Genomic DNA, 23,475 nt, shown 5'->3' with positions numbered 1-23,475 from the left:
GCTGTGGGAACTGGGGCTGTAGATGAAGGGACTGGAACATCTCTGTTGAGGAAAAGCTGTGGGAATTTGGGCTGTACATGAAGGGACTGGAGCATCTCTGTGATGAGGAAAGGCTGTGGGAACTGGGGCTGTTCAGCCTCAAAGATAAAGGGACTGGAGCATCTCTATGATGAGGAAAGGCTGTGGGAATTTGGGCTGTGGATGAAGGGACTGGAGCATCTCTGTTGAGGAAAGGCTGTGGGAACTGGGGCTGTTCAGCCTCAAAGATAAAGGGACTGGAACATCTCTATGATGAGGAAAGGCTGTGGGAATTGGTGCTGTTGATGAAGGGACTGGAGCATCTCTGTGATGAGGAAAGGCTGTGGGAACTGGGGCTGTTCAGCCTCAAAGATAAAGGGACTGGAGCATCTCTATGATGAGGAAAGGCTGTGGGAGCTGGGGCTGTTGATGAACGGACTGGAGCATCTCTGAGATGAGGAAAGGCTGTGGGAACTGGGGCTGTTCAGCCTCTAAGGAGATAACTCTAAGGGGACCTCATTAATGTGTATAAATATCTAAAGAAGTGTGCCAAGAGGATGGATCTAGACTCTGTTGATGCTGAGCAACAGGACAAGAGGAATGGGCAGGAACTGATGCCCAGGAAGCTCCACCTGAACAGTGACTGAGCACTGGGACAGATTGTCCAGAGAGGGCGTGGACCCTCCCTTGCTGGAGATACTCCAGAACCATCCAGACACATTCCTGTGCCACGTCCACCAGGGAGGTTGGATCTGTGACTCACTGTGGTCCCTTCCAGCCTGACCATCCTGTGATTGTGAACTGCTGCCCCTGGCAGGGCCCCAGCTCACCCCTGTCCTGCCAGAGAGGGAAAAGATGCTCCCTTGTACCTGCTGTCCCCATCTGTCACCCCAGCAGCCTCTTGCACTCCAGGTGCTCCAGAGTGGTGGCTGGACCCCTCTGCAGTGCCCGGCTCTGCAGTGGGATCCCCAGGCAGGCAGCCCCAGCCTGGGCAGGCGTGCACAGGTGCTTCCCTGCAGCACTGGCAGACATGTTGTGAGTAGAAAAGTTGTCCATTTTTTTAAAAGTTGCAGAGTTAACAAGTTAAACCAATTGCTGCTAAGTTGGAGTTTTAACTATATGTTTTAATAATTTCATGTTGTAATCACCTGTTGTTAATAGTTTTTCTTTAATTACCTGTTGTTGATGGTTAGAAATCCCTCTTCGTCAGGTATCACCCTGCTGCTTCCTGGAAAATGGCACCTGGGACTGTGAGGAGGAGGTGACATCGGGGCTGGTATGCAAATGTGGAAACACCTCACCAAATCTAGCAGGAAAAACCCCTAAAGCAAAGAGCCACCATGGAATTAAGAGATCTAAGTGATGTCTAGAGGTGAGAAACTGAATCCAGTGTCTGCTAAAATCCTTTTTACCTCTCACCCTAACCTAAAAGGATGTCAGCTGGAGGGAGGACCTTGAATGTCAGACTGAAAAAGGGGAATCTCCTGGTGCTCTTGTGAGGACAGAAGCCCCAGCTCTGCCTGCACACCAGGGACACAGCTGCATCATCCTCCTCCTCCTCCGTGTCACTCCTGGAGCAGCAGCAGGGTGTGTGTGTGTGTGTGTCCCATCGGTTCTCCCCACCTGAGCTGAGTTTTAATAAAGGCATTAAAAACGAGAAAGATCTCCTGCCCTATTTATTTCAAGACACATGAAGGTATTTCTGGTGCCAAACGTTCACAGATCATCTGAAAGCCGAGGGAAACATTCAGCAGGACTTCATTAAAGAAGAAAGAATGCATTTACTTTAGTTGTCTCCTGGTTTCCTGATCCTGTAGTGTTTCAGAAACCCTATATCAAAGGTCAATTTATTTATATAAATACAAACTTCCTGCTGCAGGTGTATTTCTTCATCATGGCCACCTCACCAGAGCAAAAACCCCTGTGCTATTTCCTTCATCCAAGACTGAATAGCTGCTAAAGTTACCTCAAAGTTACAGGTTTCAGTTTATCTGTGAAAGTCTGTCCCTTGCAGAGCACCACATTCCTGACAAATGACCCCCTTAAGGCCTTACTGAAGTGTCTGATGTTGTTCTCTTTTCCCTCTCATCTTGCACTGCCTGTGCTGGGAACACCAAGAAAAGAAACTCAGACTGTGGTGTGATGCTCCTTAGGCCCCACATGTCAAACACTTAGACATATGCTCAGCTTTGCTCCAGGATCCCAGGGCACCTTTCCTTCTCCTTCACCCTTATTTTCACATTTGCAGAATCAGGGTCTCAGAGTGTTATCTGAACCATTGCAAACACAGGTGGGTGCTGTAAAATCTGCTGCTTTAAAGCTTGTTGGTGGCAAATACTGATTACGTCTTTCTTGCTGAGATTTCTAAGTAGTGAATCAGAGATTAAAAAAAACCCAAAACATTTCTCTAAATGCTACAAATGTCCTACTTGGAAAGTTAATGCACTGCTCTTGATTACCACCAGTCTTACCTTCTGAGGAGATGATTTTCATGAGTCATGTGGCTGCACTTCTGCACAAACACCAGAAGGAATCCAGGCACTGTCTATTCAGGCTGGTGCACAGACACACACACACAAAAAATATTTGTCTTCTTACAGCAGAAAAGGTCAGACCCATCACAGTGCATCTGTATACATGGTTAGCCATCCCAAGTTATTACAACAGCTATTTATCATCATGTGAAATCCTCATTTTGTTTAAAATTGCTGTTACTTTGGCCCTTTTTAAATTCCTTAAAGAATTTAACCTTGCCTGAGTGTCTTACTATTCTGTTACAAGCAGCTTGCAAAAAGCCTGATCCAAACAGCCCCAGAAAACCCTGATATTTTTCATACTTAAGGTAGAAACTGCATCTCCCATTCAAATAAATGTTTCCTGTAATCCATTCCCCTGGCATCCCTGAAACCTGCTGGCTGCCACACTTGGCACAGCTGCTGTCTCTGCTATGCCAGCGTGGGTCACCAGCAGCTACAACTGCCAGAAGCCATGAAATAAGTAGGAATGCAGGGAGAGGCAGCAGCAGGAGCTCTGCTGGTGGTTGCACAACAACCTCACAGAGGGGCCAGAGGTTGGGCAGAGATAAAAGGAGATCTAAGTGGTTAAAAAAACAGAACACACACCCACAAGGTTTAAAATAACATGTGTAATCTAGAGCCTCACTGAAAAAACAAACAGAAATCACGCTTTGCAAGTTGCTTTCCAGAAGGAAGCACAAATGAAGGGTTTGGTCCAGGAAATTGTTGTGTTGGGTACAAAGTGTGGCAGCGGTTTGGCTTGTTAAGCCCTGGCAATGTTCATACCAGAGGAAATAGAAAAGGACGAGTTCTTGTCTGCAAAAGCAAACAGAAGTAAAGGTGTATGAGTTGGCAGATGCTTTCATGTGCTTGTGATGTGCTTTTCTCAGAAGAGAGAATCTAATTTCCCAGTTGACAGTTAAATTTTACTTTCACAAGTGGTGCTTTTAACTCCTCAAGTCCAGACAAAGCAAAACACTGAAGTCAGTGGATGTCAGTGTCGTCTTTCCTTCACTGAATAGGTGATGTTGGCTCAGCAGAGGTCTGGATGCCAACTATTGCATCCCTTAACTGATTAAAGTACTCATTTTCTTTCCAGTAAATTGCATTAAAAATATCTTTTATGATTCATAATTGCACAGTTGGAAAATACGGTTCTGTTTGGCCACAGAGTGATCACTTTGTCTTAGGGGAATAAAAAATTTCATAACTTATTTACATAATAATGGGTTGTTAAATAGTATTTGACTATCTAAAAATTGATATTTACTTAGACTTTATTCCTGACGAGTAGCAGGATTCTGAGAATTGATATAATCACAATTTTTGGTTGCCTTTATTAGTTTTGCATGCTTTGTTTTCCCAACAGAGCAGCTGGAATATTGTATAAGCTGTTGACATCAGCACTGGGTGCAATCCAGATATAACCTGCCATCGAGCTTTGGCAGACAAAAAAAAAATAAAAATCCAAAGGAGCCAAAAAAAAGAGAGGCTTTGAAGGATGTGCCTGTGTGTTTGGGAGTAGATGGGCACTTGGAGGGGCTGGAAGCTGTCGAGCTGAGTTTGCACATTATGTCCTGCCTGTTGGGAAATTCTAGTGCTGGCTCAGTGCCACACTAACATGACCACAGAATTTCCACACTGGTACTTTCATTGCCAGAAATCCAGTGGGAATCAGCAGCTGGGAGCTTTAGGAAAAGACATCAGCAGAGACCACTGGGCCAGCACAGGCTTTTCCCCAGCAAAGCAGGGCAGTGCCTGAGTACTAAAGATGACTTGTGAAGAAAACACCCTGTAACATGTGGAACATGGGCAGGGAGGGGCAGTAAAACTGTGAAAAAATGCCTACATAAAGAGAGATACTGGTCAGCCTGGAGGAGACAATTAGAAATAACAGCATTTATTTGAAATCTGGGAGTTGTCTATTGGGCTCTGCCTGCTCTGACTCTTCCCAAGGCTTTCCAGAGGGCTGGAGAGAGGGATGATTAAACCACCTCATGCTGTCTAAGGAAGCATCTGTTTAAAAAGTGGCTGTAGCAGCAGTGGGGTTTTTTGGAGATCTGCTGAAGGGAGCCCTGGGCAGAGTGGCTGCATGTGGGCTGGGATCAGTGGCTGCTGGACAGGGATGGAGGTTCCTGGAGCAGCTCTCACACCTTCAGCCACCTGCTCACAGAAAAATGAACAAGAATGTTCTGAGAATGCAGAATTTAAAACAAAAACACAACCAAAGCCAAAACACAACCAAGCTGTATTATTATAGATGGAATCTGTGAAACACCATGTAGACCATGGTCTGTTACAAAATGTGAATATATTTTGAGGAAACTTACCTTGAAGAATTTAATTCTGCTTCCTGCAGGAAATGGGATTGTTTTTCTTGTTATTTTGCCCTTATTTCTACTCTTAGATTTCCTGGAGAACTGGGTGGAAGTGCAAGATATGGCTACAGAAACAATTGCTGAGGAGTAAAGAGAGTGAATTGGGCAGGTAGGCTGCTGGCAGATTTCCTTTCTCCTTGCTTGCAGACTTGATCACTGAAGGGTAGTTAGATAAGAAGGGAACACTGAGGCATATTGTAGCAGAAATCAAATACCAGAACCATGGTAAAATAAAAAACAGATCAGAGCTTACATTAAAGCAATTGTCTTGCAAGTCATGAATAAGAAGAGGATGTTGGAAAGTATTTGAGCTGACAGGCATGAGGAGACAGCAAATTAGCCCCATCTACCTCAATCATTTCATTATTTCTATTGAATTAATTCTGAATTATCAGATTAGGACTTCAGGGGGTATAGACAAAAGGATTGGGCTGCTTGAGCTTTATGTCATTACAAGCTCTGCCTGAATAAAGAAGCTTAAGCTTGGAGTTTTATTTAATGCAAAAAAAAAAAAAAACCAACAAAACAAAACAAAATAAAACAAAAACCAAAAAACCCCAACCAAACCCAAAAACACTTCCACAGAAAAATAGATAAAATCATAATATTGGTGCTGCTTTATTCGTATACTGACCATAAGATTTTTTTTTTAATCTCATGAATGCCAACTGCTTTCTTGGCCTCACTAGCAAGGTTGACTGTTGTCAAAGTCTTGAGAAAAGACATCAGCAGCAATTTCCTAAATAGGACCAAAGGGACTTCTGTATGGCCCCACTGCACTTTAGTGAAAAGGGAGACCCCTTAGGTAAAAAGAAAAACCTGACAATTTTCCCAGATGTCTGAAGAATGGAATGCAGACTGGAATGGAATACTTCAAATTGAGCAGTGAGGTCAGAGAAATGGGAGGCAGGATATAAATACACCAGAACACTTTCCCTTGGATAATCTGGAGGGGGGAAATGAAAGGTCATATTTAGTCAAGAGACAAAAAAAAGCATTATCTGTATTTCAAGAATGGCTTTCACACAAACTTAGGTTTTTGAATTGTCCTGCCTTCAGGATATGCAATGTTAATTGTACTTGGAGGAGGCAGTTGTAAACTGAGTGGCTAGAAGGGTCATTTGCTTGTTCTTCTGACTTAGTTATAAGCACAAAATAGGCTATCTTTACTTGGCATACACACAGAGTAAGCAGATTTCATTTTGCCTGTAAAGAGCTTAAAAAGAGCTGTGTGGAGAGAAGTTCCCATTTTCCAAAGGATTCTGGCACTTCAGAATCTTGCTTAATTCTCAATTGGATTAAAAAACCCCAGTATGTGGAACTTGGAGAAAGTAAATTCCACTTTGTCCACTGTTTGTTCCCATTATCTCAGAAAATATTGAAATTGTGCCTGATGACATTGCAGAATATTAAAAAGACCTGAAATGTATATTCCCAAAGAAGAACTCCCGTTAGGATATTAGTTCAATTCCCCAATCCCACATTTTTCCTCCAAAAAGGCTGTTGAAAACAATCAGGTTTATATTTAAGTGTCAGGAGAAACAGATCTCATTTCATTAAATTTTTCCTGACAGCTCCTGTTGACACTTTGCTAACATCTGTTACCAGCCATGCATTACACTTTTATTAGGAGAAAAATGGAAATTACTGTCTTCTAAGAGGGAAAAAAATATTTCCTTGCAGATTTCTGTTCTTTAAAGTCTTGTCAAAAGACTTAATCCCGCTCAGGTCTGCCCTACCAAAAGCAATGAAGAATCACCTGCATCTCCAACTGAGCCCAGAGCAAAACTCAAGCTGACTTCAGTGCCAAGGACTGGCCCTCCAGAGTCACCAACTGTCAGGAATGACTGAGTAATGTGAGAAGTGAGGAAACCAGCCTGTGAGTCAGGCAAATTATCTCCACTCATCCTGTTAATTTTGGTGGCAGCAGATGAAAAGGCAGCTCCTAGAGCCCCACTGCTGGCAGGGTGGGGAAGAGCTGGCCCACGAGGCACTGCCCCTGGAAGAAGGATGCATGGTGGGACAGGGGCAGAGATCAGTGAGCTCCTGAGGGCAGGAATTCCCAAGTGCACTGAGTGGGAATTAAGCAGCATCCTGTCTTTACCATATCAGAGGCTCTGTGTGCACCCTGCTGTATTTTTATCACCCCTTTGAAGCAGGTCACTGATTGAAACACAGAGGTCAACAAATAGTCCTGTAGTTTTGAATGTTCATTGTGTGTTTTCAGAGCTTGGTCAGTGCTGGAAGGAAGTGTTCGGGTTGTTTCACAGGCCTGGCACAGCAGCATTTTCCCTGCAAAATCCCTGAACTGCAAAAGTCTCCCCCTTCTAAGAGAGAGTAAACTCCAAGGAGAAACAGGAGCATAACTGGCCTTAAAAGTGCTTTTTGGCCATTTCTCTCTGCAGAAGAGCTGAAAACCAAAAGATGAGCTTCAAATCAAAGTGAGGACCTACAAGGCAGGATAAAAGGACATCCAGGGCTGTCCTCTCCCACAGGAGGCACCTTCTGACATCTTCATTCCAGCATTTCCTTCCTTGTGTTGTTGTTCCTTCCCTCTGTTTTTAAGCACCTCTGGCAGCAATGGCTTTGGGTTTTAGTGGAGCTCCCTGTGGGGCTTCTGTCAAACTCAAACCAGGAGCTTCCTCAGGGTCACTCACAGCTGTGGCAGCTTCTGCTGTCCCTGCCAGGGTGACTGGCAGTGCTGGCAGCTGCCAGCTCAGCCAGCAGCAAGGGCAGAGCAGGTAATCAGCACAAATTACCCTCTCGGGACTTTGGACAAATGAAATTTGCATACAAGATCAGCAGGACCTTAGGAATATTGCTCCTTTGATAGAAAAGGGAAAAGAACAGGGAAATAAGGATGATAGCAGACCTCCTTTCAACAGTGACATACCTGAAGCTGAACTTTAATCTGACATTGAAATGTGTCCAAATTCAACTAGAAGACAAGAAACTACAAAATAAATTCTTCTTGTCATTAATTTTATAGAAGCTGTAGCTGTCCTCACAAGACAGTTTCTAGGTATAGAAAACTTTAAATGATGCCTCCCTCATTTAAGTAAAATGATCCTGTTGTAAAGACATTTATTCTATCTGCCACTTCTGGGAGTTGAGCACTTTAAATTCTATAAAGAAAGAGTTCTTGGCTGCTTCTCAAGAAAACTGAGCTGCTTCAGACACTTTTCCGTATTCAGAACTCTGCAACAATAAGCAAGAGCAGTTAATGATCATTATTAGTGGTCATCCAGGGGAGTGGCTCTGATGTCTTGTCACTGCTTCCTGTTTGTGTCACAGCTGTTCCCTGAGCCACGTCACCTTCCAGGCCAAAAGACACGTCTGGTTATTTTTGTCCTCGAGTTTAACCAGGAGCACCTCCCTATGCATTCCAAACATTAATTCCCTTGCCACTCTGAGCCTCAGTGTGTGCTTAGAATTAATTTGGCATTACAGACCAACTGAGCACTTTTATAATTAGAGACATTACCTTATCATAGCTAAAAGAATTTAGGTGCAAGGGAGAAACAGAGGCATCACCAAGATGTGCACTCATGTCAGCTCTGCAGGACCTGAGCAGAGCAGTGGTTTGCATATTCTGCAATTGCTTATTAACAGTACATTATGCAAATTAGGCTTCCCTAGTCAAATGCTGGGAGTGTGCAGGAAAGAGAAATAAGCATACAGTTTGGAGTCAACACGTGTATAATGCTCTGCCAGCTAACAAAAGTTAATTTCAGCATTCTTAACTGCTACAAAGGCAAAGTGCTGTCAAAAGAGAAACTGGACGTTAACTCAGAAGCTGGAAGGGTTCCTATGAACACAGAGGTATTTAGCAATAGTCTCTTCCTTTTTCTTCTTTACCCATCTGAAGCCAAAAAGAGACTTGCCACAGAAGTGACACCTTATTACTATTCACACATTATTTAAATACTGGCTATTTAGATTCCTGCTTATGAAAAGGAGGAAACCCACCTGAATGTGGTGCATCTTTGTAGAGTGATGACCCTGTTTTTCTTCTGGTTTGTGTGGTGGAGCTTTGATTTAGGTCAGAAGGTGACCTGCACCCATTTTCCAGCCACTTGCCAATCCTGTCTACCTCAGAAGCATCACCTGCTCTGCCCAGTGCTTGTCTAGCTCATGGCTTTTCATCAAGCATATCCTTGTCTGGCTCCTCTTGTGAATCCTTGGCCATTAAATTACTGTGCAAAGTGATGGAGAGGTGATTTGCCTGACTCCTGTATGAGAGAAAACAAAAAGTGGACTGGTACTTCTGAACATCAATAAACACACCCAAAAATGAAAGGATCTAGGTGGAGGAATGGGTTTAAAATCTAAAATGTTGTTTTCAGGCCAGACCAGCTGAACTGGTCTCAGAAGGCTGAGGGGGTCTCAGGTGACGTCCCAGATGTCACCAGTATCAACACACAAAAGGCACTGGCTGGGAAAAGCTGAGGGGAAGAGGCAGAGGGTTGGAGTGACCCCTGGAGATCGCCCAGTCCAGCTCCTGCCAAGGCAGGGTCACCCAGAGCAGTGACACAGGACACATCCAGGTGGGTTTGGAATGTCTCCAAGAGGGAACTCCGTGCCCTCCCTGGGCAGCTGTTCCAGAGCTCTGCCACCTTCCACATAAAGAAATTCTTCCCTATGTTGAGGTGGAACGTCTTGTGTTTTATTTCATGGCCATTGCTCCTCATCCTGATGCTGGGAGCCACTGAACAGAGTCTGGCACTGTTTTGAAATGAGCCTGGGCAGCAGTGGGGGGAAATGTTGAGAAGAGCTTAAATCTCTGAAATAGTTAACAGTTGATGGGCAAACTCTGGGTGATGTCCATGTGTTGGAAAAACCAATTAAGAGTTTAGGATTTGACATACTTTGTGCTGACAGACCTGGAGAAGGAAGTTAGCAGAGCCTGGGAGGGAAATTTATTGTTGAGAGCTGAACAGAAGTTATAAACCACATTACATAAAGCAGAGATGCCCTATCTGGGAAAAAGATGATAAAAAGACTGAAAAATGCAGACTAATTAGCATGAGAAGCGAGAAATCAATAACAAATAGAAGACAGAATACTAATTAATGAAGAGAACTCTGTGAATTGTAAGCTAATGAACATTAATCTCTTTGCCAAAAGGTATAAATAAATAAGCATTTTGATGACTGATATGCATGTTATGGGGGCCATCCCCACATTCCTTCAACGCCAAATCATGAATGCCGCCTTTCTAACAAGCAGCTTGGAGAGTTTATTTTAAAATTATTTTTTATATTTATTTATTATAAATATAAATAGTAATAAAGAATATATCTATTTATAATAAATTATTATAGTCATTAAAATATTTATTTTTAAACGGTATTACAATAAATTATTAAATTTAATATAATACTTTATTATTGACTAGCTTGATTATAAATACATATTAGATTTATATAATAAGAAATATTATAAGAAATATTATATTTCTTATTATTTTTGGTTATATTTATCATAAATAAATATATAAATAATATAAAATAATAAATATGTAGTTAATAAATTAATAAATAATTAATACATGATAGATAACACATTAAAATATAAATAATAAATATAAATAGTTATTATATTGGTGTATATATATATATATATAATTTTTTTAAAATATATATTTTATTTTTTTTTAAATTTTATTTCCCGGCGCTCGGGGTTGGGGTGTCCGGGCAGGCCCCCCCGCTCTCGCTCGGTTGTCACAGCGACGGCGACGCCGCGGCCATGTCGGATCTGGGCTCCGAGGACGGCGACGAGTCCGGGGAGGCCGGGGGAGACATCGGGGTCCGCAAGGCCCGGGAGGAGCGGGAGGGCAGCGGGGAAGGGAAGGGGAAAGGGCAAGGAAAGGGAAGGGGAAGGAAAGGGAGCAGCCCCGCTCGGTGCCCGCGGGCCGGGCCGGGCACGGCGGTCTCGGAGTGCGGCCGTGCCCCCTGCCCGGCGTCCCGTGCTGGAACAACGCGCCCGCGCTTTGCAGCTGTGTGCCACGAAGGCGCCGAGCTGGAGCCGCTTTCCTCGAGCAGCTGTGTGCCCCTGGTGAGCTGGGCTGTGCCGGGCTCAGCCCTTTAACCCTTTTCCCCCCGCCAGGAGTACGAGGGCGATCGCGATGGCGAAGGGCAGCGGCACGGCTTTGGGAAGGCGCGGCTGCCCAATGGTGACACCTACGAAGGGCAGTACGAGCGTGGCCTGAGGAGCGGACACGTAGGACACCGAGCCTGGCTGTGGCTCTGCTTCTGCACTTGGGTTATTTGGGCTCTGTATTCAAACAACCGTGAGAACTGATGGGTGTTTCGTCTGTACCGAATGTGTTTCAGGGGACCTACAGGTTTAAAAACGGTGCCATCTACACTGGGAACTACCTTGAAAACAAAAAGCATGGCAAAGGTGTCTTTTTTTATCCAGATGGATCAAAATATGCAGGTAAAGCAGTGAATACAATTGCAAGGATTTCTGTACAGGACACATTCCCCCCTCACTCCACCTCTCCCCACAAGTGAAAAGAGAGAGTGAATTGGAGAATGTCTTATTTTAAGAATATACAATATATATTCCAAGATATATTGCTACAAGATATTTTCCTCTTATTCTCTTTTTAGTAACAGTTCTGAGGAGATTGGGGTTTATTTATGGGTATTTAGGTTAGGACATTTATTAGGTCTATCACTGAAAAAAATAGGTTTCTTAATAGGGTCCTTATTTAGGGATTGGGACATCTGAAGTTTGAAGAAGTAATGAAAGTTACAGTTCCCCTGCTTGCTGGAGAGTACCCGAAACAATCAGAGTCTATCAGTTAAGTTTCAAAACACAATATTTTGCCCATTATTTCTAAGCTAGGAAAGAAAAGACATTAACATTGTGAGGGCTAAAAGCTGAGAGCAAAAAGAGCAGCCCAATCCTGCCTTGCAGGAGCATATGCACTGAATATATATATATTTTTAATTTATTTTAAGTTTGATTAGAAAAATAATTAAGATAGAAACCTAGCATCCTTCTGAATAGATGTGCCCCAATACTGACAGGACATCTTCATCAAATGAGTCAAATTAAAGTAGCTCCTCTTTAAATTCATGTGGAAATGTCACAATATCTAATGCAGCTGTAATACATTACCCAATTCAAAGATAGGACTGGGTTGTTATGTGTTCATAATGGTAATAGAGAGGTCATTATGGAAAAATGGAAAGGGAGGTCAGGCAGTGCCATAAATACCTGTGGAGAGGAACAGACTGATGAAAAAAGAGCAACTTTTTTGGGGGACTCTACTTTAGAGTAAAGAGTGGTGTAAGGAATAGTGAGGAATCCCAGCAGTGCCATAGCTTTCTTTTCCTTCTCTAATACTTGTATGACAACGTTACAAACTGGCCACAGTGAAATAAATCAGCTTTTATCCTTTTGTCCTTGAAGGAGACTGGGTGCATGACCAGAGACAGGGCTATGGAGAATATCTGTATGCAAATGGAGACACCTATACTGGAGAATGGGCTAACAACAAGAGGTTTGTTTCATTCCCACAGGGATGTTTCAGCTCACCCCGTGGCATTAAAATACAAACATTATTTTCAGAGCATGTCTGACTGCAGCAAATGAGGTCCAGGGGTGACCTTGGCAATTTAGTCCAGCTTGAGTAGTTTCAGCTGCTTAATTAATACAGTTTTAATACTTTAATTATAACAGCCTAAATTCTTAATATTCACTGGTATAAAACAAAATTATTATTTTCTCCCTAGGCATGGGCAAGGAACATATGTCTATAAAGACACAGGATCTAAGTATGTTGGTTGTTGGGTGAATGGAATCCAGAGTGGACCAGCTGAGCTTATCCACCTAAACCACAGATTTAAGGGCACGTTTCTCAATGGAAAGGTAAGTGTGCTTTCTATTCATCTGAACAGTTAGCATGGAATTGCCTTCATATAACCTATTTCCACTTAAAATAATAAGCTAGGCTTCTGATCTTTTGTAGTATTTCCTGTACCATAAGTGTAACATGAAACTGAATTATTTTATGAACACAATGTCAGGTTTCTTTGAAACGTTGCTTTCAAACTGTAGTGTTATTGAGTATTGTATGGAATTTGTAATAAAGGATATTTTACATTTCTCTGCTTAGAGTGGATTGCCTGTTCAGTTTCCTGATGTTTTTGTGGTTTTATGCAGCCTTTAGGTCGTGGCAAATTCATCTTTGATATTGGATGTGAACAGCATGGTGAATACATACAACCAGTGCAGGTAAAAGAAATAGTGCAAGAGCAGTCAGTAAATCAAATCTATTGTTGAATATATAAATATATATATTTTATATGCAACAATATGGAAATATTATATTATATTATATTATATTATATTATATTATATTATATTATATTATATTATATTATATTATATTATATTATATTATATTATATTATTTCTATATTCCTATATTATATTATTGCTATATTCCAATATTATATTGGAATATATAAAATGCCTTACAGACAGTGATGTGAAAGTAGATCTTATGAGTCAAAAAGGGTGGAGACTCATGCATTTTTAAGAACTAAATTTTTTGGGGTTTTTTTTATGTTTTCCACTGTGTAAGCTTTGAAAAGTACAAGGTGTGATTTTGCACTGCTTGCAGATATGAATCCTTTCTGCTTAAAAAGAATCAGGACCTTCCCAAAACATTTAAAGCTTCAAGTCACAGAGGAATATAGATATATTTGTGTGCACATTTAACCTCTTTTGCATTTTCTTCTGAACACCAGAAAACAATGAGCAGTATTTTTTGTGTTTCTGAACTGCTTGGTGCTGTGCATACAAATGGTAATTTCCAGCAGGGTCATGTTTGGGAAATATGTCCTATTGTTGTTCTGGTCATGTTAGGAGCTTAATATCCACAGCTTCTAATAATTGTAGGAAGTGGTCGGGATCAAAGTCTGTTTTCTCTTTATGCATGAATATTTTGAAACATATCTGTTTGATGTGGTGCAAAAATAGCTACAGAAGAAATATATTCTAATATTACTGTTTGATTTTTTTAAATGGTCACATTTTATCTTAGAGTTTGCTGCCTCTGTTGTCTGACACATTAGTTCCTGTTACACACTCTTTGAAAACTCTGTGATGCAGCAATCATTCTGAAGGATAAAATAATAACAATCATCAAAATCTTATAAATTGTGATAGAGATTTGCAAAGCTTGGAGACTGTTTTGCTTTTTTTCTGGCTAAAAGCAAGAGATCCTCAAATCAAATGCCAGATTCATAGGAGCATCCAGAGTAATATGTGTTTCATTAGTTCAGTTGGGAATTCTTAGATGAGTTTTTAAAGCAAAGGACAGTGCTGTCACTAAAGTAAGATTAAATTTTGCTCTTTTGCTTTAGTTGAAGTAATTACAGAACAAAGCCCATTAAAAAAAAAGAAGAAATTAGCTAATAATACAGACAATGATTCAATTATTGACTCCTTCATATTTGTAGAAAAAACATGATTTTTTTGAATTTTAAAAATATTTTCCCATTTCAAAACCATAACCTCTATGCACAACCTTACTCCTTCCTAGATCCTTTCAAATGTCCTCTCCAGGCAAAGACTGAGGCAGAAACAGCTGGTTTTTTAGTCTATTTCTGTGTGAGACAGACAGTGCAGTATCTGCCAGACAGAGCATCAGGTAGCAATCATCAGTCACAGCCAAATGGCTTGATCAGGGTTCAAAGTGCAGTTCTTGTCCAAGGTTTGCAGCTGCTGAAGTTCCTCCACCTCCAGATAAGGAGGTTTTAGTAGACTAACCCATCATCTTAGTTACTGTCTGTAGGGTGAGATCCGGAATTTCATGAATTCTCTTCTAGGAAAAAGAGGAGGAAGAAGAGGACGAACCACCATTGCCTCTTGAACCAATATGGAAAGCATCAGAAATTACCAAATTAACACCCTGGTCTCCCCATGATGAGGAGTTGCTGGTCCCCAGAGAAACAGCAGGTGCAGAAGCTGAAGAGGAGAAAATTCTATCAACTATAGGTTTGTTCTGGAAACATCTGGAAACTCCATGTTTTGACTGTGGTGACCATTGTTTTACAGGTTTAATATCAAGTGATGTGAGAGGGTTTTTGTGTTTTGTTTTGTTTTTCCTGTGATTTTCCATGTATTGAATGTTTGGAATTTCCAAGTGCATTTTTAAACTGCACAATATGTATTTATGTGTTTTATTTCACATAGCATGAGATACAATTGTCTTGGGAAGCCTGTGAGTTATTTAACTCTGTATCATAGTTTATTATACAAACTTGATTATAAACAGGGAAGATTTTGTGGGATTTCTCATGTGAACAACAACTGCAGCCTTCAGTAGGACTTAGGAGTTATTACATGGAAACAAAGGATGAATACAAATTTGTAAAATTTGTTTTCTTTGGTATTTCTAATTTCTTGTATTTCAGATACTGAGGAGGGTGGGGATCACCCAGCAAGTGATGCAGGAGAGGAAGGTGAGGAAAGGAGAGAGGAAGAAGTAAATCAAGATCAGGAGGATGAAGGTGAGAAATGGGGCATGTGTGCTCATTCTTTAATTAGCAGTCAGGGTTTGACATTGTGGATGTCAAGCAGCTGAAGCCATGCTGCTGCTGGGAATCTCTGCCTTTCATAAGGAGGGCAGTCCTCTGGAGAAGTGAACTGTGAGAAGTTAAATTCATATACTGCAACAGAACAAATTAAAAGTGACACTTCTGTGCATATACGCTTGACAGCATTTGCAGAGCTGAATTTGTAAGAGATTGAATTTCCAAACTATTTTTTTTAACAAAAATGAGAGAAAATATGTCAGATCCTGAGAAGTTCTGGGAGTTTTGAGCACTTCACTTTTCTCTCACGAATACAACTGTGTATTCTTAATTCTTCCAAGTGCAGTTCAAAAGCAGGCAAAACAAATATGAAGAAAAAGATTTGGTGTTGTTATATCTTCTGGTTTGAATAGTCTTTGGTTGGTTTGTTTCTTCTACAAACCAAGGAGATTTGAAATTCAGGTGCTCAGGTTCTCTTCCAGGCACTTCAGAAGCCTGTTTTAAATACACAGTTACAAGCAGCAACAGGGATGCATCCATGTTTACTCATATTTAGGTTATAAGCCTCCAACCAATTGTGTTCTTTTATTTATTATTTAAATTTACAAGCTTGCCTATCTGATATGAAAATATCAGATAAATCTATCTATTTGTAATCAGTCCATTTTACAATAAATCCAAGCCAACTACTCTCTGTAAGGATTAGAAAATACTTTAAACCATATGAAAATGCCTGGAGGTATACACAAAACATTTAGGTCAGCTCTTGTAGTTTTCAGTTTATTTGCTTTTAATTTTCTGAGCACCAGCTCTGAAGGTGTTCTCCAGCTTCAGGGCAGAACAGGCAGCTGGCTGACCTGGTGTGTGGGACTGACATCTTACAGGGTCCCTGGGCTTGGGTCAAATCCATCAGAAATCTCAGCAGATTACAGCTCTGCTTTGGATTTGGCAAAAGTGCATTGAGCCTGGTTTGTCTCAAAGACCCTTGGACTCAAATAACTATTTGGACTGAACTTGATTCTAATAAATTTTCTGGCCCACCACAACAAAGCAGTTCTGGTTTTCCCAGTGGCTTTTCTAGGGTGTTTTTGAGAACAAATGAGCTCAGGTGGCTGTCAGATATGGCATGCCAATGCCTGAAAACGCAGCAAAGTGATAGATTCAGTTTCATCCAACTCTTTATTTCCAGAATCAAGGAGTTGGATTATTTTAAACATTTTTCAGCATAGGTCTCCATCCATAATTAATGAGGCAACATATTGTTCCCCTTGTCTTTAGGTTTAGCAAGATTAAGTTATAGGAAGAGGGAATGATTTGAAGAAAATATGCATCCTGTGAAGAGCAGATATAACAAAATCTGTTTTCTTTGCAGCCTGGTATTCCCTGCCCCTTTACCATCATCTTTTTCCATGCAGAAATTCCCTCTTTTTTGTTCTGCATTCCTTGTGATGTCATCTAACCAGGAGGCATTTTTTGGCTGTTCAGAGTTACATATGGGCTGGCTGGCAGTCAGTGTGGGTGTACTGAGTCTGTCTGCCAGCTGACAAACAATGTAAACAACTTCTATTCAAGTACTGGCATGAAAGGCAGTGGCTGAGGAGGCCTGAGGTGGACAGCAGAGTTCTAGAGTTATGTTTTAGATTACTGGGATTACTTTGCAGTGTTTTATAATAAAATGCATCTCTATGCTCTCTTTCCTTCTACTCCCCAGAAATTACTGATTTTGGAGGATGAAACAGAGGAATTGGGTACAACGAAAGGAAAAGACACAAAAAATGAAATTTCTAAGTAGATTATTTAGTGTGGTAAGCCAGCAATATTTTTATTTGTAAAAGGGTGTATTAAGATGTTTTGAATAAACATTTCTAGGTGCTTTGAATAAACATTTCTGTCAGTGTTCTGTCTGGAATGTGTATTTTTGGACTTTTTATACTCTCAGATTCTCACAGCAACTTCCTTTATTCCATGTAGCCAGTAATGAGGTGTCAAATCCAGTGTGGAGTTATTCCCCTCTGTGGTCCATGGCACACACTGAAATGGTCTGGAATTTTAGTTTCCAGCAAGGAAAAGATGTTCCTATCCTTTAAGACAAAGCTCTGAAAGGGCTGGAAGCCAAGTGGAGCAAGATCTTGCAATGACATTGCATGACCAGCTTTCATAACTTAATCAAGGGTTGTTTTAGCATGTGGATTGGGAAAAAAAATCAGGTGAGGGTCCTTCACTGGGAGATGTCGTGGGTAAAGACAGACAGTATGACAGAAACAGAGCAGGCAAAGAAGAGAAAGGACACAAATAGCACTAAGGTGACAAGGTGGCACTCTGAAATCCAAAGTGGAACTTCCTGAAAAGGAATGAGACAGAAATAAATCTGAAACTTTGGATTACTATGCAATTTCTCCCTTTATCACAAACCTCCTCCTGATAACAACAATCATGCAGCACAGTTTTCAGAAAGTTCTTAGTTTTGAATTGATGTTGCAGGCCGTGGACACAATGAAACATGGAATGGGATTTATCCTCCTTCCAGTTACTTTGACATCCTCAGGAGAGGAGGCAGCAGGAAGAAAAGGGCATTCACCCCTCAAAAAGACACGGGGCAGGGGGAGGAAAAGGTCTCATGATCTCTGTAGCTGTTCCCACAGGGATGTGAAGGCTGAGACCAGAACCACAAGGGTCACTTTAAGGAGTGCCTTCCTGCAGTTGTTGGGTATTGAGGGGCAGCACTGCAATTTTATTCACTGGGCTTTGTAATTCTGCCACAAGCCAGGTGAGTAGGACTCGGCCTCCTGGACACAAAGATTCTGTGCCCTTTCTATTTTGGAGGAGAAAGTCAGGCCCATTATTAGCCAAAGCCCAGTGCCCAGAGGTGACACTAGCTGAGTTTTTTATTGCACGAGAAGATGTGTGAGGCTGTTCATTTAACTCTGCAGTTGTTGCTTAGTGTGCAAACAGCATTGCTCAGTAACACTGAGGGAAAAGGAAACTTTCGTTGTATGAAAACCAACAAAAACTCTGACTTTGACACTGGTATTTTTGGCAGGCTGCTGAACGCCTCTCCTGGCCCCGTGTCCTCAAGGAAGGTCCCCCTCACAGGGGCCTGGGCACATCAGGGGCTACAAGTGCCAAGTCTGTGGCTGCTCCATGCCACTTCCAGTGGGGTCGGCTGTTGAAGGGATGTCGGGTGTGGCCCTTTGTGACACAGGGCCGCTGGTGATGCAGGACGTGATGGAGCCCAGAGGCCCTTGTGACATGGCAGAGCCCAGCCCTGCCACAGGGGTATCTAAGGGGGGCAGAGCCCTGCGGTGCCCACTCCCAGGAGAGCCGCTCTGCCAGGAGGAAGCAGCTCCCCTGAGAGCCTCTGTGACAGAGCACGATGGAGCCGCTCACAGAGGAGGTGAACCCCAACTCCACCCCTGTCATGGAGCAGCCGGGCCTGTGCATGAAACCCCAGGTGATGGCCAGGCATGAAGGGAGAGGGGACAGAGGGAGCTGGCATGGGGCCGGAGGCAGATGTCTGAGGGCCAGGGCCGGGCTGGCAGCTGTTCTAAGGCAGTCGCCTCCTTCCCCCGCAGCCAGGGCACAGAGCCATGGCCCTGCCCCACACAGCCCCAGCTGCCCCCCCAGCCCCAGGCCTGGGTGGCTGGAAGCCCTCAGGGAGCAGGGGCAGGAGGCAGTAGGGGGGACAGAGCTGCCAGGGCCACAAACTTTGGAGTGGAACTTGGCTAGGGAGGAGAGAGAGAACGAACCCTGCTTGGGCCAGGAACTGCCCCAGTGGGGAAAGGAGAGTGTCCAGTTGCTGGAGCAGTGGGGATATGAGAGATACCAGGGGCTGCCCCAGTGGGGAGATGTGAGAGTCCAAGAACTGTTCCCTTGGGAATATGAAGGACACAAGGAGCCTTCCCAGTTGGGAAATGAGAGTGTCCTAGAGCTGGACCACGTGGAATATAAGAGATACCAGGAACCTTCCCACTGGGAAGACATGAGCATCCAAAAACTATTCCCTTGGGAATATGAGCGACATGAGCCTTCTCGATGGGGAAATGAGAGTGTTCAAGAGCTGGACCAGTCAGAATATGAGAGATACCAGAAGCTTTCCCAATGGAAAAATGAGAATGTCCAAAAGTTCTGTGAATGGGAATATGATAGATACCAGGAGCCTTTCCAGCGGGGAGATGTGAAAGTCCATGAATTGTTCCCGTGGGAGTATGAGGGCCACAAGAAGCCTTCTCAATGGCAAAATGAAGGTGCCCAAAAGCTTTACCAGTGGGAATATGAGAGATACCGTGAGCTTTCCCAATGGGAAGGCTCCATTGACCAAGACGTGTACAAAGAGGAAGTCAGACAAGACCCAGAGCTGTCCCAAAGGGGACACAGGAGAGACACAGAGGAGTTGCAGAAGGGTGGGGAAGAGATCGCCACCTGCACCATTTGGATCAACCCCAAGTACCCGCAGCTCCTGCAGGACTTCGACGCTGCTCCCCAGGACTCGGCCGAGGCAGCGGCTTCTCCTGCCTTGGCTGAGCAGGTGAAGGCAGCAGGGGCACAGAGCCAGGGCCCGGCCCTGCCCAGCCCCGGCTGCCCCCCAGGCCCCTCAGCTCCCCAGGCCGGAGCCCAGGCCCTGAGGGAGCAGCCGGCTCCCCCCAGGAAACGCCGCTCCCGCTTCAGGCGGGCGCTGCGGGCGCTGCGGGCGCTGCTCTGCTGGCCCTGCCTGAGGGCACAGCCGGACAGTCCGGGCCCGCTGCCAGCGCCGGAGCCTGCCCGCTGCCACACGGGCTGCCTCTGATGGCCAGGGGTCAGGGACATCAGTTCCATGTCGGGAGAATGGCCTGGCTGAGGCCTGGGGCTTGAGAGGCACCAGCGATGGCAGAGCCGAGCGCAGGTGCACAAAGCCCGGGGAGAAGGAGCTCCTGCTCGGAGGGGACACCGAGGATGCAGGAGTGACAGCCACAAGGACACTCGGCACAACTTCCCAGATAAGGACAGAACTCATAAAGCCACCTCAGCAACTGTGCTGAAATCAGCCACTGCTGGGGAAAAGGTACCTCTGGCACAGGGAGATGGTGACCACCAACTCCCGGCCCAGTGACCCCAGAAACCCAGCGAGAAAAAAGAAGAGATAGACTGAGCACAGAGAAAGACTAGTTAGCATAAGAAGCAAGGGAATCTTTAAACCACTAGAAGAAAAGTATCAATACTAAGATATTAATGCCAAGATACTAATATTAATTATTAAGTTATTGTAAATGAATATTATTCAACAATAAGATAAAAGATTACATCAGTATTTAATACATACAGAAACAAAATACCATTATAAAATACAAATATCAATCTTGTATAATATTTAATATTTATAGCGTCTATATATAATAAATATTGAGAAATAATATATTTTGAATATTTTAGGATAATATATGTAATATATTATATAGAACATTAGAGTTACATACAATATAAATGTAACATCTAAATATTTAGATATGATGCTATAAAAAATGAAAATAATTTAAACAAAAAATAATATATGAATTTAATAAGACAGAACCATATAACTGGTAGCCAATGAACACGAATGCCTTTGTAGTGAAAAGTTTTGATAGTCGCTGTGCTGCCTTTGTGGATTTGCCACCCAGCACCTCCTTCTGTGCAGAACTGTAAATAAAGGAAATAGCTGAACTCTGTGTGGGGATTGGTTTCTTGCACGGGGGGAAAGGATCCCTTTGGGACAGCAGCTTTGCCATGGCCACACTGATAAAAGATGCTGCTTTTCCAGCAGGCTCAGCTGTGCCGGGCCCATCTCAGAGCCCGACGGGCGCAGGCAAAGCCGCAGAGATCTGAAACTCGGCGGCTGCGCGGTCGCTGTGGCCGAGACAATCCCACCTCAGCCACGAGAGCCCCTCTGGGAACGAGCACCAAATCCCAGAGGGCTCTGCCAGCCGGCTCCCCGAGTCCCTGTGCCCAGAAGTTGTCATCAGGGGAATCTCCTGGGGCTGTGTGGACCAGCTGTGTGGTGTTCCCAGTGAACACCCAGCAAGATGAATTTTCCCAGAGGGACAAGGGCGGCTGGTTTGGAGGCGTCCCTTGATTTCTTAAAGAATCATTTGTTGGGGTCATCGTCCTGGTTAAGTGGTCAAGAGCAGCCTCTCACAGTGATAATGCAAATGTTCTCTAACAGATGTCCAGAAGTATGGTCACTTCAGGAAAAGAAGTGTCACTTTTAGACAAAGTGATTTTGATGCAATATTCCATGCTGAATTGGCATATGAGACATGTTATATACTTTAATTTTTCTTCTTCATCTCTAGAACATCCATTACTTTGAAGGCTCAGAATGTCAGATTTACTACAGATAAAAATCCCAACTGAGAAAACCAGCTGGGCTTTCTTCTTCACAGCCAAACATGGACCCAGCTCAGCTATGGAGAGGACACATGGCCCTGTGGCTGCCCTTGCTGTGATCCTGAGAGGCAGCACTACAGAGCACACAACAACTTTCTCCCTTTCTCCTTTCTCTTCCCGCCATCCTCCCACGCACTCCTGGGACAGATGATTTTAGATGATATTAGAACCTCTGCTGTCTCTGTTGAGGATGCTCTTAAGTTAACTGCTGATATGAACTCAACATCCATCTACTGGATATGATTACGTGGAACAGTTGAATCTTCCAGGGCAGGAGCACCTTTACATTTCCTGCTTTCTGTACAAGGTCATTGATTTTTTGAAACAACCCAAAAACCTAACTCGTGACCAGAGCAATTATATGTAAATATCTGTAGTTTGATGCAATTCTCCAGACAGTGTTGTAAAGCTGTCAGAGGTGCAAACTGAATTGCTGACTGCTAGGGGGTTAAATTAAAATTCTGCTTGTGAAGCCTGTGATTCTGCTTCATTTGTTTGTCCTTCAGTCCTTCCCCAGGGCCTCTCTGGTGCCATCTCCAAGAGCAGCTCTGGACATTCCCACACCTCCAGTACATCCAAAGCTGCCAGCAGTGTCCTGCACGCTCACCCACAGCTCTCACACTGACACACTGTGCACTTACGTCTGAGCAGGAACAAGGAACATTTCTGCTGCTGCCAGAACTTCGGCAACTTCCCTCAAGGGCGTCCTCCTCCACTGCTCCACCCAGCACAGCCCCTGCAATCCCTCCACCTCAGGTTCAGGCTCGGACCTCTGCTGATATCCCATTTTCCCTCCTTAAAAGGGAGTTGTCTGCACACCTCTTCCTGCAATTCCTTGGACGTGGCACCAGGACCACCACACACCTCCCCCAGGGAAGGCCCCAGAGCCCTGGGAGAGGCTCGGACACAACGTCCCCCTGCCCAAACCCTGTCTAGGCTGTCACCAGCGTGGTGCCAGAGGAAACTTCTCCAGGGTGCTGGAGATCAGGCCCAGTGGTTCATCAGCCTTGGTGTTGCACAGTTGCCACTGCTTGAAGAAGAGTTTCTGCCATTCCCCACACAAATTACCAACAACTCTGCTTGCTCTGCTCCCATCTCCCAGTGGGAGAGACATCCTGACAGAGCAGACAAAGCCCAGTGGTCCCTATCAGCAGGCAGATAATTACTTAACATGCAGCTAATGCAGCTTTTTGAAATCAAAAATCAAACCTTCCAGAATCAAATGGAAATATATAAATAGTAAACTAAAAGTACAGAGCAAGGCAGAGCTACACAAAGTGTTGTACAAGCACTGAATTCCTCTGACAGATGGTTTTCTCTCTTTGTGCAGGTGAATAAAGTTGCTCTGAAACTTTTTTTCCCTCATAATTTGTAAGCAATACCTTAATTATTATGCATACCTGTCTGGTTTTAATTGGCTCTCTCATACTGTGGCAATTTTGATATGAATATTAATGGGCCTGGAGCCTGAGGCAGAGAGTTGCCAGCCAGGAGCAGTTTGCTTTTGAAGTGAAACAACCAGATTGGGCCCATTGGGGAGGAGATATTGTACTGGTATTGCTGAAACAGGACTGACATTTCCTAGTTCTTCACCTCAGAGCAAGA

General features: G+C 43.5%; 1 protein-coding gene across 2 annotated transcripts; it reads left to right on the top strand.

Annotated features, from left to right (window-relative positions):
- Nucleotides 1-10,643: 10,643 nt before the first annotated feature.
- Nucleotides 10,644-17,368, top strand: RSPH1 (radial spoke head component 1). Of its 2 annotated transcripts, XM_064406698.1 has the most exons (9): nucleotides 10,644-10,720; nucleotides 11,021-11,134; nucleotides 11,248-11,353; nucleotides 12,338-12,428; nucleotides 12,661-12,796; nucleotides 13,091-13,162; nucleotides 14,764-14,932; nucleotides 15,352-15,447; nucleotides 17,183-17,368. In XM_064406698.1, the coding sequence occupies exons 1-9, from the start codon at nucleotides 10,661-10,663 to the stop codon at nucleotides 17,203-17,205; spliced, it is 867 nt and encodes a 288-aa protein (XP_064262768.1). In that variant the 5' UTR covers nucleotides 10,644-10,660; the 3' UTR covers nucleotides 17,206-17,368. The 2 variants fall into 2 exon arrangements, with proteins under 2 accessions (XP_064262768.1, XP_064262773.1); XM_064406703.1 differs by lacking the exon at nucleotides 11,021-11,134 and having other exon boundaries at nucleotides 10,645-10,720.
- Nucleotides 17,369-23,475: the final 6,107 nt, after the last annotated feature.

The sequence above is a fragment of the Passer domesticus genome, chromosome 2 (genome assembly GCF_036417665.1).
Source record: "Passer domesticus isolate bPasDom1 chromosome 2, bPasDom1.hap1, whole genome shotgun sequence".
Taxonomy (NCBI): Eukaryota; Metazoa; Chordata; class Aves; order Passeriformes; family Passeridae; genus Passer; species Passer domesticus.
The sequence above is the reverse complement of the archived record's forward strand: the minus strand, read 5'-3'. Positions and strand labels throughout refer to the sequence as shown.

Excerpts from the sequence above, each read along its gene's own strand:
- RSPH1 (XM_064406698.1), top strand. The coding sequence starts at position 10,661 with ATGTCGGATCTGGGCTCCGAGGACGGCGACGAGTCCGGGGAGGCCGGG. Across the intron at positions 11,135-11,247 it reads GTGGCCTGAGGAGCGGACAC|GGGACCTACAGGTTTAAAAA; the intron begins GTAGGACACCGA and ends AATGTGTTTCAG. Across the intron at positions 13,163-14,763 it reads AATACATACAACCAGTGCAG|GAAAAAGAGGAGGAAGAAGA; the intron begins GTAAAAGAAATA and ends ATTCTCTTCTAG.